Below are 16,435 nucleotides of genomic sequence, written 5' to 3'. Positions count from 1 at the left end.
TTTTCTAGCGAAAGTACGTATCGAAAGATTTGGCCTCTTCTGCAATATTTATTTCATCTTCTCGTCCTTTTAGTGGTTCCTTTAGGCCCGTTTTTGTTTCGCTTCCAGCCTTCCAGACTGTTATCAAACGTGTACCGAAAGATTTAAGAACCTTACGGCCTACGGCTTACGGTAAGTTACTGACAGATCCGGGTTTTCATAGCAACCGCACAGAATTTTTTCTCGCAATTGCTCTTCTTTCGCCGCCATCTTCGATCTAAAAGCTTGTAGCGCACCTAAAAATGATTTTACACAACGAACTGACATACGTTCATTGCGTTCATTAGTCTTTGAAATATTTCACGCGTTGATGAAGTATTTCCAAAGATTCACGAACTGAGGGGCATCGTGGAACATTTGACAAGTGATGAAATGGATCATATTGTTGTAGGACTCGTATTATAGGAGTTTCTCTGTTTCGTTTTCGCATAGGTCACTCGGCTTACGGTGCCGTCCATCCACGTTTGGCTCCTTCACACAGCGGTATGTTGAATCGAGATCGGTAATGGAATTTGAAGTTACTGACGAGTGGAAACGCATGCAGACCAAGACTATAACTACGATGGTGGTTACCTACATACATAAATACATTCGTCATAAGATTTTAATGAAGAAAAATATAATTAGTTTGTGGCAGACATTTTCGTTCCATTGCCAAGGATTTGTTTGTAGTGAACTCTAAATTCAGAATAATAATAATTTTTTATTGACATACGTTTAAGTACATTACATCCAAGATTACTTAAGAAAATCGTTGTTCTCGTCTAACAAAATATAGTCAATCGGAAATTTTTGGTTTTTCTAAAGACGCACTAGACAAAAAAAATCAATTTTGGCCGTTCGTAGACAATCACATCGAAAATAGTTTTATCGTTTGGATGATGATAAATTTTCATAATACCTACAAGACGGATTCTAGCCAACTTCCTGGAATATTCAGTTATGTTATTTGTATTCTAAAAAAATCTTGATTAACACTATAAAACGAAGCGATGCATAGTTTTAAAACTGTTTACCATCATTAAATTTATATTTCGTTAAAATACGCTTAAACTTAATTTGTAAAACAACAAACAAAATTATGTACATGTAAGAATTTATTGATACTGGAAATAGCCAGTATCAGCGTCTTTTGAACTTTTTCAGAGACATTCAATGAGTGAAGTTATAAATTGAAATATTCTAGTAAATTCAAGCACCTTGGCCGAGTCTTTTGAAAGGTTTACATTGGTTAGTTTTTTCACCGACAACGGCCTAATTATGTACGATAGCAATTCTAAGCTAACAATTAATCAAACAAAATAAGAACCAACAGCGACGTAGCATTGACCTTCAAATCACTATCAACTGGGTCGGGATTGGGAAAATACCAGCATCATGAAGGATGTCAGGAGGAAGAGACTTGCCGGGATCGACGCTAGCAACGCGTAACGTTCATCTGTAACAATGAAAGATAGAATTTTGAATTATTCAATTCGGGAGTCAGTCCATGCCGAAGGTCGGTACGTACCAGTCATGGCTTCACTCTTCTTGGTAACGGACCATCCCAAACTCCGCTGGACAGCCATTTTCCACTTGGTGTACCGAGCGTTCCGTTCCTCTTCGGTCGTGGTCGGTAGGAATGTCTCATGCGTGATCTGTAGCTGGTTGTCTCTGGTAAATTTGAAAAAAAAACAAAATGCGTTCGATAAACTGTTCCGAAACTATTCTGATCACTACTCTACTAACCGATTCTCGGGTTCCATATTGTAGAGATCGATTCCATTCGCTTGCGCTGCTGCCATTGCCGTACCGAGAGCGGTTGGATCGACGACTTCAGTTTTCACTGCAATCGCATAGAGCCACCAAAGCAGGAAGGGGATGAATTGAAATTCAAATTATTTCGTTGTCATATCAAACTAAATCGTTGAATGCCTTAACAAAGATGAGTTCAAGTACGATGGATAAAATTAAACGGGAGGACTTACGAACTGGAATTCCGCTTAGATCCGCCTGTAGCTGCATCAACAGCGTGTTGTTGGTCATAATCCCGTCCGCATGTAGCTTGGTAAGGTTGATGCTGGTGTAGATGAATAAAAAAAAACAAGGAAATTGATCGTCGGAGAACCTTTCGTTTAGATTCGTTACACGCGAGCTTACCCGCAGTCTTTTTTCATCGCTTCGATAATGTCACGTGTTTGGAAGCAGACAGCCTCTAGCGCAGCACGAATGATGTGATGTTTGGTGGTGAAGCTGGTCAGGCCGCAAATAATACTGAAACGAATAGTTTGGTTGTTGTAATATTAGTGCCTAGTTTTACAGTGTATTACATGATCGCGGTTGAAGCATTTTTCGATCCGCTATATTGAACTTGTGATCGCTTGACGCGCAATTAGCAGGTATGCGCGATGTCTAGTTTCTAGATATATCCGAAATTCGCAACCCAAGTAAAAATCTTTAGTTCAACGACATAGACAACAAGAGTTGAGATCAAATCTGGTATCTGTACTCATTAGCCAGGGTACATTTGATATTCTCAATGACAGCCGCTTAACGTTGCACATCTACTTATCTGTGGAAGCTGCAAACCCATCGTCATTGCACTTGACTTTGCAATCGATCAGAAGGGGCGGGTGCATTCCGACGCGATCGCAATGCAGGTAAGATTAGTAAAATTGTTTTCGCATTCGTCTGCTTGGATAGCAGAACTGCTATAAATAATCGCGTTATTAGACGACGGTCTATACTTTATAGCGTGGCTAGCCGGTTTGACACGACAGACGCTCAACGGCATCATTTGAAAGTTAAGTAATTGAAACCAGTTGTTCGAATTGAGATAAACATACACTCATCTGTCTAGGTGGTTGGATGATATAGCAAGACACTTAGTGGGTTAAGCTTCAATAAATAAGTAGAATTGCTAGTGGGACAAATTTACGATATATGATCATGAACTTGGTAAGTTCTAAACCATTTTCAGAGCACTGCAGACTGCTTTCTGTTGACACTGTGAACGTGCTAGACATTGAGGAATCTCATAGCCGGTTGCTTCTGGAAACATATCTTTGTAATTAGGTTTAGCAAGATAATATCCCAAATGAACTTGTAATAAATTAAATTCCTGTTTTACACGTATCTACATTCGAATGAACACGTAAGCAAACCACCGTCAAATGTTGTTCATTCAGTGAATTTTGAGAGGTTATGTCATGTCCATTCAAAATCTAATGGAGCACTCCACTCCACTTGTAAGGTAGATGTAAACAAATACGATTAATTTTTTTTAATTAATTTTGGTTTGTGTTAAGACTCTAATGAAGTTTTGAGCTTAGTTTTTTACTTTTCAGCAGTTCGACAAACTGAGCAAATGTCTATGTGTGTATGTGTGTGTGACAAATATTGTCACTCATTTTGCTCGGAAATGGATGAACCGATTTTTACAAACTTAGATTCAAATGAAAGTTCCTATGATCCCACACAAGGTTCCTGAATTTCATTTGAACGGCTGAAAGCAAAAATCGGATAAGTGCAAGTGGAATGTAATGCCAAGACTTTGCTTTGCTTATGAAATTGAATTTGACATTTTTACACTAAATACCCTACCTCCAGGGGTTTGATCCGAATAAAAATTAGAATATTCTTATGACATCAGTAGAATCGAAGATGGTTCAGTCCTCCGAGAAAAGTGAGTGGCATTATTTTCACATTTTTGGTAAATATCACCTTGTAATTCCAGAACCGGAAGTCAGATCCAAATGAACGGTTGAAAGCAAAAATCGGATAAGTGCAACTTAGTTTGGAAAATCCGTTTAAGTATTTTTGAATGCAAAAATCGGATAAAAACATTGAGAGCAAAAACCGAACATGGATTTTGCAATGCAAGAATCGTTTAAAAACATCTTTTCTGCAAGAACCGGATAAAATAACTTTGAATGCAAAAACCGGACAAAAACTTAACCGGTTCTTCCAAAACAAATGTATCTATCCGGTTTTTGCATTCAAAGTTTTTACCGACTGTCGCTGTGGACGAAGCATGGTTCGCTTGTTTGTTAACGGCAACTTGATCTATGCTGCAAGGTTATTTTGTTCGGTTCTTGCAGAAAAGATGTTTTTAAAAGACTCATGCATTGCACAATCCATGTCCGGTTTTTGCTCTCAATGTTTTTATCCGATTTTTGCATTCAAAAACACTTAAACGGGTTTTCCAAACTAAGTTGCACTTATCCGATTTTTGCTTTCAGCCGTTCAAATGAAATTCAGGAACCTTGTGTGGAATCACAGGAACTTTCATTTGAATCTAAGTTTGTAAAAATCGGTTCATCCATTTCCGAGCAAAATGAGTGACAATATTTGTCACACACACATACACACATAGACATTTGCTCAGTTTGTCGAACTACTGAAAAGTAAAAAATTAAGCTCAAAACTGCATTAGAGTCTTAACACAAACCAAAATTAATTAAAAAAAATTAATCGTATTTGCTTTCAGTCGTTCATTTGGATATGACTTCCGGTTCTGGAATTACAAGGTGATATGTACCAAAAATGTAAAAATAATGCCACTCACTTTTCTCGGAGTTGACTGAACGATCTTCGATTCTACTGATGTCATAAGAATATTCTAATTGTTATTCGGATCAAACCCCTGGTTTCGGAGGTAGGGTATTTAGTGTTAAAATGTCAAATTTAATTTCATAAGCTACCTCTTTATCATTTAGGGGTTAGCCTATGTTTGTGCTTAGGGCACATAACCGTTTTTACTTTTCTTTACGTTTCGTCTTAGACTCGTCAGTGCAGAGCAGTTCAAATTGAACTGCTTATTGCAAACTTAAACAGTTCAACTTGAACCGCTAAGCAGACGTAAAGTTAATGCTATTTGCAAAACACTTATATATTTGGTACCGAAGTACCACGTCTTTCCTGACGTGCCGAACGAAAACGTTGTTTTCGGCTTATTCTGGCCGATGCAGGTATGGTAACCCCTAAATGACCATACCTGCATCGGCCAGAATAAGCCGAAAACAACGTTTTCGTTCGGCACGTCAGGAAAGACGTGGTACTTCGGTACCAAATATATAAGTGTTTTGCAAATAGCATTAACTTTACGTCTGCTTAGCGGTTCAAGTTGAACTGTTTAAGTTTGCAATAAGCAGTTCAATTTGAACTGCTCTGCACTGACGAGTCTAAGACGAAACGTAAAGAAAAGTAAAAACGGTTATGTGCCCTAAGCACAAACATAGGCTAACCCCTAAATGACCATACCTGCATCGGCCAGAATAAGCCGAAAACAACGTTTTCGTTCGGCACGTCAGGAAAGACGTGGTACTTCGGTACCAAATATATAAGTGTTTTGCAAATAGCATTAACTTTACGTCTGCTTAGCGGTTCAAGTTGAACTGTTTAAGTTTGCAATAAGCAGTTCAATTTGAACTGCTCTGCACTGACGAGTCTAAGACGAAACGTAAAGAAAAGTACCTCTTTATATTGGCTAGTGAATTTCTCTTATTTGCGGTCCATGAGAGTCTGTAACCAAATAAACCATTGATAGTCCCATAAAAGATTTGGTGAATTTATCCAAGTCCAACACCGATACATTTTTTTTTCCAAAATTCAAATCGCCATTGAAAATCTTGAAAAAGTTTGTAGGATTTATTAGTATATGGTAGAATGAACCGAATGTGACTATGCCGATATCCAGCTTTCGGTTCCGGAAATACCGACAATAGTAATCAAATGTGACAAAATGGAGCTTACTTCACTTTCTCACATACGATTGAATAGATTTTCAGTGACTTAAATTCACATGTAGTATATGAATGTAGTAGTGTTATGCAACAGAAATCTTCAAAACTTTTTTCTAAACTTTTTGAAATTGTAGTATTTCGGGGAATTTATGCTGTAATATATAGGAAAAAATGAATAATATGACAGAGGTAGCATAACCCCACTAGGAGGATTAAAACAGGTTTTTTCACACTCAACATGATGTTCTATCTCGCTGAAATTATAAGATTCCGTTATCCAGTAACCCTGTTCCGAAAATGCCAATTAAGACTCGATTAATTATTGGATTATTGTTTTAGAATATTTCAAGTTATTCGATTAGTTTAATAATCGAATGTTAGTTCAAAACTAATCGATTAAACATTACTCGATTATCTAGGTTTTTAACTGATTGCTCGATTAATCGATCGATGTTACGATATCCCTAGTTGTTACGTCAAAGCTCTACTGTCCTTTTAATAAATAAATTATTCGTCTTGCGATTAATTCTAACAGTTGGTAAAATTTTCTAGAACATTTGCTGTGGTTGAGTTTCAACGTTTTGGAAATTATGATTATTTGCTCGTCAGTAAGCCGATTAACTGGGCCTTATATAGCCAATATTTTGGTTTTGAAAATTACGATGTGCAAGCGGTCCTGTTAAATAAACACTCTACCAATCAGCAAGGAATTTCCATTGTGAAATTACATAATGCGAAAAATAATATCTGATATTGCAATTCGAGAGACATAGGCCTTCACTAAGCAGAATATTACGCACCGGCTTGATTTTTTTTGTTAAGAACCGAATCAGCCCACCTTGGAAAAACAATGCAACGTTCACAACGCATTGTTGACATCCCTGTAATTAGATCCCCGGACAGTTACATACGCGTTAGACAAAGTATGTAATATGAAATGCAGGAAATTTTAAGCAGCAACTCTCTTACATCGTTGAATATTTTCTTGCTTGTAGATTTCTACAAATTTCCGCGATTTTTGGTGACTTTTTGCCTTTCTCTTCAGAAAGGTATTAGAATTGCTGGAAAATCCGACTTTCGAACAGAGCCTCGGAGACCCATAGTGTTATATACCATTCGACTCAGTTCGACGAGATCGGAAAATGTGTGTGCACTTTTCAAAGCTATTTTTACCGGTCAATTTTCTCAGAAATGGCTCAACCGATTTTAACAAACTTAGGCTCGTTTGAAAGCTACTATCGGACCATTGATCAAGTTCGAAGACCAAATGGCTGTGACTTTTGGTTCCGGAGTTATAATGATATATGTGACGTAACCGACAAAACACGTTGATTTTTACCGCTTTTATATATATAAGGGTGCCAAAATTTTGGGATCACCTCTATTTTCGTAAAGCTCTAGTGCTCAAAAGTTTAAACACCTCGAAAAAAGCCCTCATGCAAAATTTGAGCTAAATCGGACATGCGGAAGGGGTGCTGCCCGGTGGTAAAGGCTTGACAATTTTCGATCTTGAAAAAGCACCATAGGGGGAAGTACTGGAAATTTCCAAAACCGAAAATTTTTTTTGATGCCAAAAGTCTCAAAACTGCATGAAACGTCGAAATTTAGCGTGACCTCAAAAAAAACTTTTGTTGAAAACATCAACTTTCTGGGACTTTTTGATATTTTCTAGTCCCAAAATGTCGATTTAAAAAAAAAATTTTTTTCGAGGTGACACTAAATCTCGACGTTTCATGCAATTCTAAGCCTTTCGGTATCAAACAATATTTTTCTATTATATATATAGATGTAGTCGAAATCAGTTTGTTTGACCAGAAACTAAATGAAATACAATTTGTTACCAAAATTAGAAGAATTTGACCGTTCTGTTTGGATCGTCATTTCTAAGTTATGGTTTGTAATTTTTTCGAAACCGGGAACTAGGAACCGATATATCGGAAATCACTACCGTTTTTTACATCTCTGGAATATCACAAGTTATCGATTATTGAATGACACTATTTCAACATTGTTTCACGTCACTATTTTCAATTTTCTGACCATTATTTCGAAATTGATGTCCACTCACCGACCATAAACTTTCGTATCCTATAATTTTGAGCAATCCGTACAACCACACCGGTTAAAATAAAATTTCCGTTGTTTGACTAACTGTAGATTGCGCGCATCAAAGATCGCGTTCAAAGTCTGGAAGCTCTGTTAATCGAATAACCTCATCTACACTGTATCACACTGTTAAGGATCGTAAATCAAATAGTCAATCTACCACATTTGTCTCCGAATATGAAAATACACAGTAAAACTAAAAACTCCCCATGCAACATGACCATTCAACAGCTGCTGACTGGTACTTTTATGCGCGTAAAAAATTCCACTTCTACTGTGTCAAAGCCAATTCCTGCCAATAGCAGTCGATGAAGTGTGAAGTGATTCCGCAGTTGCGCTGCTGTAAACGTCATCGCTTCGAGCGATAAGTTGTTATTGGGGAACCTAATTATTCACAGGACACCCACAGGTTATCAGTTCTATTAGTTGCTGTTGTTTAAACACTGTCAAGCCGTAGCCCCAAGTGTTGCTCGACAATCGTTTTTTTGTCAGATTGTGATGCGGCATTTATTGCAAAAAAAAAAGAGAAAAAAAACTCGTGGAAAATAAGTTACAGCGCTGCTAGTGAACTTTATTAGAGTTCAGTGAAGCAAATATTTGACAGATCGCGGTATTTTTCTTTTGTGTTTCACTTGATAACACCTATAATAAAGTGGCGGCTTATCGTGTCGTATATAGTTACGAGAATTACCCGAATAATCTTCCCGGCTGCCGTCAAACGAGATGGCATCTTTATGAACGTTGCATGATTTACGGTATATTTGTAGAAGTAATAAATTGCGAAGCGTGGAATTGTTTCCGACCCAATGTCCTGTTAGATTAACGTATATTTATAAGAAAATCACAAATTGAGTAGTAAGGTAGAATCGAATTCTTTTTCGACATCTGATTGTCTGTGGCGATTGTTTTTGTCTGTTTTTTAACCAGTTTCAATGTTTTGATTTTGATTGAAGTGTAGTGCTAAAACTTAATCACTAGAGCGACACATCGAAACAATTAACATCTTCATGTGATTAGCTTGTCAATGTAGTTGCGAGGGTAAAGTACAGTATTCTGTTTGATGTTTAAAAAAAACTAATTAGCGCCGGAGATAACCTGTTTGAGAATGTTTTCAATGTTTCCGGTTACTCGAATCATGCGCCCAACTAGAATAGTGACCAGAGTTTCGCAGTTGGAATAATCTTATTGGATACTTGTTAACAGAAAAATATTCATCTGGTATAAGTTAAAATTTCAAAGCACCTCAATGTTGTTATGTTATTACTAGACTGACGTTCTAAGCATCAAGAATGGAGTTATCCAATCAACTTACAAGTTGAGATAAACTGAAAATGTGATAGCATCAATTCTTTGCCCAACAGACACACAAATCGGTTCAGTTCACCGATGAGTGAGTTTTAGAGAAAGTGAAGTTTGATTTTCAAATCAAACATCTAGCATGTGTCACGATGTTTGGTTTGTTGACTTACAACTGTTTGAAAATGCCACCTATTTTCAAGGATTCTGGCTCATAAGCCATGTATAGGTATCTAGGTATTTCCAAGGTTCAATCGCTTCCAAATGGGCATTTTCTATAGAAGTATGTAGCACCATGTCATAAGTCAAATAGGACCCAACGATGGCTGATGGAAAACATGGGGAGTTTTGGTCAAAAAATTGACGGTCCGTCCCCTTCTGTCACCGTCACCGGAACGTCAGCGTCTGTCAAAATTAGCTAAATACTTTTTTTACCGGAACATTTACACGTGACGGAGGTTGACTCTGACCAAAGACATCATATTAACAAGATATCCAGCTCTCACATTTCCCGAACAAATCACACATAAACAACCTCTTTTTTCCGAGCATGACGCCCTCAGGTGAGTCCGCATCGAATCTCGTACATAGAAGTAGGAAAGAGAAATGTCAAACTCGTGCGCACCAAATCCATGCAATTGACATGATATGTTGAATGTGATGCCGTGCGATGGCGTTGCTGAGCTGAAGATTGATTTCGTTCCAAGCTGACAGGTAGGTCATTTTGCTCTGACGGAAGGTGACGTACCGTTAGATCGTACTTTAGGCGTAGGTGAAAATTGAGAACACATTGAGTACATTTGTTTGAAAGTACATATTTAAAACAATTGAACTCAAAAATGTAGACAATATTGCTTGGAGTTGTTGAACATGGGACTCCAATGAATTACAAATCATATCTGATGCCAGGAACACAGACGCCAGACGGGTGTCTCCAAATGACGTTGTGTTTCTATATGATTCTGTGACATTTTCATGAATATATTAGACGTTTTTCTGAATACGATTGGTTAAAAATTGGTACGAATAATCGGTTGCGGTTATTTCTATTTTATCATTTTAGTTTTCAAATAAAAAAATCTGACGGTTAAAAGCGCTAACAATCTAGTAAATCTAAAAATTTAGTAATGGCACTCGTCAATCAACTGGATTGAGAGAACTAATCTAGATTTTTATTCAAGAGTTGAGTTTCAACGGAATCATTGCGTGGATAGTACTACAATCCTACTGGCACTGAGAATCCTTCCCGGTTAGGGTTCGAATATCTATCCATCTACAAAATCCATTAAACCAAATAACATATTTCTAAACGAGGTCAACTAAATTACCCCTAAATGACCATACCTGAATCGGCCAGTATTAGCCGAAAATAACGTTTTCGTTTGGCACATCAGCAAAGACATAAGTGTTTTGCAAATAGCATTAACTTTACGTCTGCTTAGCGGTTCAAGTTGAACTGTTTAGGTTTGCATTAAGCAGTTCAATTTGAACTGCTCTGAACTGACGAGTCAAAGACGAAACGTAAAGAAAAGAGAAAAAAAAACTGAATTAAGTTTCCTGTGAATGCACTGCTAGTGAGCTCAGCTTGCTTCAATATCCAAATCAAAGCTTAAATGTTACTTCAACTTCAATAGCAATTGAACGTCAAATGACTAGTCTCAAATTGTTCTAGAACACTGTATTGCAGAGTTGACATTTATTTCATATATCTACCAAAAACTGAGGTAAATAGTGATTCAAAGAAGTTTAAATAATATTACAAGGGTCAGTCCTATGGGTTTGTTCTAACTACACTTTCACTGTAGGACTACGTGTCAAAGTGAGTGCTAAAATCTGTTCTGAATATTTTGGCAGCAGTACTTTTTTGTGTGTTGCATATAAGGTTATTTGTATTTAAGCAAAATATTTTTTCGAAAACATTTTTTTTGAGAATTTTTGATGCCCTTAAAAAGACCGTTTAGTTTGTTGGTGTTGATGATGAAATGTGCTACATTTTCTTCGACTGCGAGGAAGAATTTCGATGAGAATATCTCGTGCGAGGCGACCGACGCTCAAAGCAAATCCACAAATGGTCTACTTCCTGATGTGCATATTAACCTTCTCTACGACATTAACGAACCGCACAGCAACAATGCGAAACGGTTGATACCCTATTCTAGTTTTATGAAAAAGGTTTCTTTAATGCGAATGCAGGCACTGAAAAGCGGAGTTCCTGTGAAAATCGTAAACTCATTTCATGCATACAAAAATGCCGTTTCTGTTGGGAGAAATCGTGATAATGGTTTGGAAAACAGGAAAAATTAGACATTGCGACCAAAATTCGACCACTGTCGTCACTATGCTTATAGACACTCTTTAAACTTTTATACAGTGATGGCACTTCACTAAAGTGATAAACCAGTGTGTAAGTTTCATGCGTCCACTGAGGATGCAGCCGGCGAACACCGCACAAAAAGGAAAGCGCACTTCTTCTCAGTGTCGACTAGACAGGCTTTGAGTGTGCGCTTGTGTTTAAAGAAACTGGTACGAGTAAATCACATTCTCTTCACATGGATTATTCTCACACGCTCTCACCTAAATACATCCACTGGCGCGTGCTGGTGAGTGAGTTACTTTTTAAATTTATAGAAGGTAGCCTGTTTCTTTTTCTTGGAATATGCGTTACCATGCTTCTCTTATGCGAGCCGTACACCAGAGTGCTCACCGGCATGTACACTTCGGTGAAAATATTTGCGTCCGGCTTAGAGAAATTGAGAGATTAAATTCTTACTGTTTTCATTCTTAGACAAATGACAGCATCGAAATTAACAACCTTTTTCAACTATCTGATTATGAGAAAATCAATCTGTTTATGAAAATGATTCAATGAATTTTTAGTTTTGATGGCCAAAGTAAAGAGCAACAATTGCGATTTTGAGACTAACGGGTTTTCCGTGTGCGTTTGTTTTCTTTTTGCCGAAAGCAAATCTGCGAAGAATTTTCATTATGACCTGAGCGACACTGACAGATTCTCTGTGTTTACTTTCTTTTTCGATTATTACCGTACAACAAACGTTTTCTTCAACTATTTGCACTTTTGCAGATAATAATAACTAAAACTATCATATTTTAATCAGCACTGGAGAAGTGACAAATTTGAACAGAAATTGCGGGTTTGTGTTTGATATTGAAAAACCTGTTCACTCAAAACATATCAATTCTCAACTGTTGTTAAAATGCTCGTAACTTTCATCTTTCGTAGCTCGTATCGTACATAATTATTTTGTGATCGGATGAAACGATAATTCTTTTTTAGGCATGACAAATTTGCAGTATGAGTTGGGATGGAATCAGAAACGGTTGCTTATATTCAGCAGTTACCTTTGGCCATTAATTTTTTTTAATTTTGCAATTTGCTGAGATGGAAGCATAACCTGTTTGATCACGGCTCGATCTAAAATAAGCAAAAACTTACCCCCGGGCATCTTTTCTCCAATACGGCGCGTAAAGTCCAGTGAAGGCAGGTACAAAGTAGACATCCCCAGTAGAAGAGACACTTCCGGCAATCTGCAGTGAGTTACATCACAATGACCCTAAGCTTCATGGTTTAGTACTTACGAACAGAAATCTCTTACCTGTTCCGAATCGACTGGAATGTCCTTCAGCAAATTTAGGTTATCCCGAAGCCACTTCATTGCGAAGCCAGCAACGGCGACGGAACCCTCCAGGGCATAGACCGCCGGCTTGTTGGGTCCCATTTTGTAAGCTATGGTTGTCACCAGACCGTGTGTGGAATGTACACACTAAAAAAAAAAACAAGTAATAACTATAATTATCCTCGACATTTTTCAGCTTAAAAATGCTTACTCTTGTTCCCGTATTGTACAGTAGGAAGCATCCTTTGCGATATGTGTTCTTCGCTTGTCCCTCTCTTATGCAACGTTGACCGATCAGGCTGGCCTGTTGATTGCCAAGAATGGCGCTTATCGGAATACCATCCAGTACACCACCGTCCTTCATTTTACCGTAGATTTCCGAGGAACTGCGAATCTCTGGTAGCATATCCACGTGGAGTGAGAACGTTTTGATCAAAAGAGGATCCCAGTGCAACGTTTCGATGTTCATCAGAAATGTGCGTGAAGCGTTCGTGACGTCAGTGGCAAAAACGCCGCCATCCTTACCCCCTGTTAGGTTCTGTTTAAGCGAGTTAAAATGTTTAGTGTCTAGCAAAGCTCAACGCAATACACACTTACCCATAATAACCACGTATCGATTGTTCCGGCGTAACATCTTTTCTCCCGGCAGGCCCGCCGTACCGTGAGAACATTTTCCTTTAACCAATTGAGTTTAAGAGCGGAGAAGTACGGTGAAACCGGTAGCCCCGAAATGGATCGGAAATGATTATGGTTTTGCTCTGGAAGACGCGCCAGAACTTTATCTACGGTGGAATTTGTCCTGATATCGTCCCAAACTGTGAACAGGTACACATCAATCAAAACATAAATTAATTCAATCTACACTCAATTTATCTTATCGTAACGAGGTAAGCTTTCCACGGGCGGAATAAAAATATCGTACCGATTGCATTGTACAGCGGTTCTCCGGTGTTCTTATCCCACACGACCGTAGTCTCGCGTTGATTCGTAATACCGATCGATGCGATATCGCTTATCTGATAACCGAGCTGTTTGAGCTTCTGGCAGGCTTCGAACGCACACAAACGGACCGCTTCCAGAATCTCGACCGGGTTCTGCTCCGCCCAGCCCTCGTGCGGCACTATCTGAGTGATGCTAAGCTCGTGCGAGCAGAGCTCGGTAAAATCTGGAACCCTGAACACCTGCGTTGTGTAAGTGAAATTAAATTAGTAATCCAATTTCCGTAGTGTAGGTCACACCCATTTTTATCGGTACATTCAACTAACAAGCTTCCTTTTCTAAATCAATGACAATATGACTATGAAAACGTTCATTCAAAGATACTGCTAAACCTTCGATTTCGAACAATTTCAAACAACAAACGTATTGCATTCAAGTTCAACAGATAATTCCAATTGGATATTTGAAGGTTCTGCATTTGGCGTCATTCAACCTACCGCAAATCTGGCTATACTGGTGCCCTCGTCGATGACACCGACCAGCCTACTACGCTGTGTTTCCGAGCCCATCGTGCGTTCGTTTGATCACAGCCTCCTTTTGCCTAAATATCACCAAAATCCCTCCGGTCAGCAGCCGTCCGCCTACTCAGCTGATGCACACCCGTTTCGAATGCAGTTTTTCACTCACAATAGCAATGCCAGATGCACTGGTAGGGGATGTTTTGATCGTGCCACGTTTTTTTATTTACATGCGTTGCATAATTTTCGCTTCAGCTTGGAACTGCAGTGTGCGTTTTCGTTTGCATCTGTGAATAAAAGAAAAGAAAAATGTTTATAGAAGTACTTCATGAGCAAATTGACTACACTGATTGAGCATCAATGCTAATTTCACATCCAAATATTTACACCACTTGCACTGATCCAAATCGTTCGGAGGCAGGTCCTGTACTGACTTGTCTGACATGAATTACTATAGACTGAACACTTGCTGTATCCGGCTGCCAGTATCAAGCAGGCATTCCTTGTTGACATCGGCGATAATGAACGATGTAATAAGCGATAAGAGTTACCTGTTTGTTCAGAATTGTGAACCACATTTGATCGATTCTTAAAAATAGAAACTTTTCGTTATTTCAAGCACACACAAAATTTCACATGGATTGACTGACTCTCTGTTTGTCGTCCACTCTGCTATCTGGGAAGCCTCGTTATGGTATGAGAATAGTTCTTTGGCTTAACGTGAACGGAACGCCACACGTAGATGTTATATCGATTCCCAAAATTAACATTTTTGGATGTGACGTAAAAAACATATATTTAGTAGCAAGTGTGAAATAGTTTTCTAAAGCGATTACTATTGTATTTCTTGAAATTTTTGAAGGCGCCATTCAGACCTGCCAATTTCGAGTATCATCTTCTTTAAAATCACCAAGGAAACTGAACCGTCACCATTACTTGCTCATGCGTAGCTCAACTGACGGGAACTGCCGAAATTCAACCACGATTGCATCGCAAAAGTAAATGCCATTCACGCTGGGCGAGCCTCCTTCGTAGCGTCCAATCAGAACAAAGGAAAACGTTGACGTCACTGTTCAATCGCCGGGGACTTGCATACAAGGCAGCAATCTTGAGTGAGTGAGACGATGCACAATGCAATCAATGCACGTAATGCGTGAGAGAAACTCGGTCGATATTTCTGAATTTTAAACGTGATGACTTGATCGGACATCACCGTCACCGGCTTCAGCGATAAGATTGCATTGTAATAAGTTGAAGGCAAAGTCGAAATCGAAACAGTTCAAAGTCTACTTTTTTGTACTGTTAATGCGTTCCGTAGGAGATAACACAACACATAAGAGTTCGCTTATGTCAAAGCAAATCAAATTCGCTTGGTACTGTCGTCTGCTCATTTGGGAATGACACTAACAGCAAATATTTTTTCCCAGACGAACAACAGTCGTCGGAGGGTTCTTCCATCCACTTGTCTTTTTTTTTATTCAATAATATAATTATTTTTTAAGGCACACTGCTTTAGCTCTAAGGTGCCAAGGACTTTCCATCCACTTTGATTAGAACAGGAAGTTAGAGTAGAATATGCTATCTCTGTTCAATGCATTGGTTTCAAAGAAAAGATTGAAATTGATGAATTGGTGGCGACAGATCGAGGGAAACCTTTGTAGATCAACGGATTTCAGAAAATTCTACGAAACTATGGATTCATAGATCAAATCTACGAAAATTCGAAATTTTCATTGGAAATCTACGAATTCAACCATCAACACAGAGAAGTATCAATCGTGAGATGGCACTGAAAGTTTTGGCATGATTCTTGAGGACTTTTTTTTAGTTCTTATTGGATTCACAATTATAAATCCTAGACTATTTCCTATTGTCTGTTAGGTACAGATCGAGTGAATCATATTTCCTAAAAATACTTGAACTGATTCTACAACAATTTCTTATATAATACTTATATAAAGATTATGAATTGTAAAAGATTGCTTTCACTAAACGATCTATAACATTTATACAATTCACAGTCATCTGTCGATAAACTACCGGATTTGGGTAAATCCTATAACATATTACAAAACATTTGATATCTTTTAAATGACATTGCGACATCGTCCGTAAACTATGAAATATCATTACGTTTTTCTCAATCAGTAAAAATAAAATTTTTACCAATTCATTGTGA

At 38.1% G+C, this 16,435-nt stretch overlaps 1 protein-coding gene across 4 annotated transcripts; it reads right to left on the bottom strand.

The window, feature by feature from the left end:
- Nucleotides 1-722: 722 nt before the first annotated feature.
- Nucleotides 723-15,203, bottom strand: LOC131429454 (glycerol kinase). Of its 4 annotated transcripts, none has more exons than XM_058593587.1 (13): nucleotides 14,907-15,161; nucleotides 14,644-14,844; nucleotides 14,236-14,543; nucleotides 13,722-13,980; nucleotides 13,397-13,614; nucleotides 13,011-13,337; nucleotides 12,779-12,946; nucleotides 12,619-12,710; nucleotides 2,179-2,292; nucleotides 2,007-2,098; nucleotides 1,768-1,864; nucleotides 1,550-1,692; nucleotides 723-1,477 (listed from the first exon to the last, which is right to left on the bottom strand). In XM_058593587.1, the coding sequence occupies exons 3-13, from the start codon at nucleotides 14,305-14,307 to the stop codon at nucleotides 1,383-1,385; spliced, it is 1,677 nt and encodes a 558-aa protein (XP_058449570.1). In that variant the 5' UTR covers nucleotides 14,308-14,543; nucleotides 14,644-14,844; nucleotides 14,907-15,161; the 3' UTR covers nucleotides 723-1,382. The 4 variants fall into 4 exon arrangements, with proteins under 4 accessions (XP_058449570.1, XP_058449571.1, XP_058449569.1 ...); XM_058593588.1 differs by having other exon boundaries at nucleotides 14,808-14,844; XM_058593586.1 differs by having other exon boundaries at nucleotides 14,644-15,161.
- Nucleotides 15,204-16,435: the final 1,232 nt, after the last annotated feature.

Source organism: Malaya genurostris, chromosome 2 (genome assembly GCF_030247185.1).
Source record: "Malaya genurostris strain Urasoe2022 chromosome 2, Malgen_1.1, whole genome shotgun sequence".
NCBI lineage: Eukaryota > Metazoa > Arthropoda > Insecta > Diptera > Culicidae > Malaya > Malaya genurostris.
Note: the sequence above shows the minus strand (reverse complement) of the source record. Positions and strands in the feature narration are given on the sequence as shown.

Coding starts and splice junctions, on each gene's coding strand:
- LOC131429454 (XM_058593586.1), bottom strand. CDS start 14,307: ATGGGCTCGGAAACACAGCGTAGTAGGCTGGTCGGTGTCATCGACGAG. Junction 13,615..13,721: donor ACCGCTGTACAATGCAATCG/GTACGATATTTT, acceptor ACCTGTTCACAG/TTTGGGACGATATCAGGACA. Junction 13,338..13,396: donor TCGATACGTGGTTATTATGG/GTAAGTGTGTAT, acceptor TCGCTTAAACAG/AACCTAACAGGGGGTAAGGA.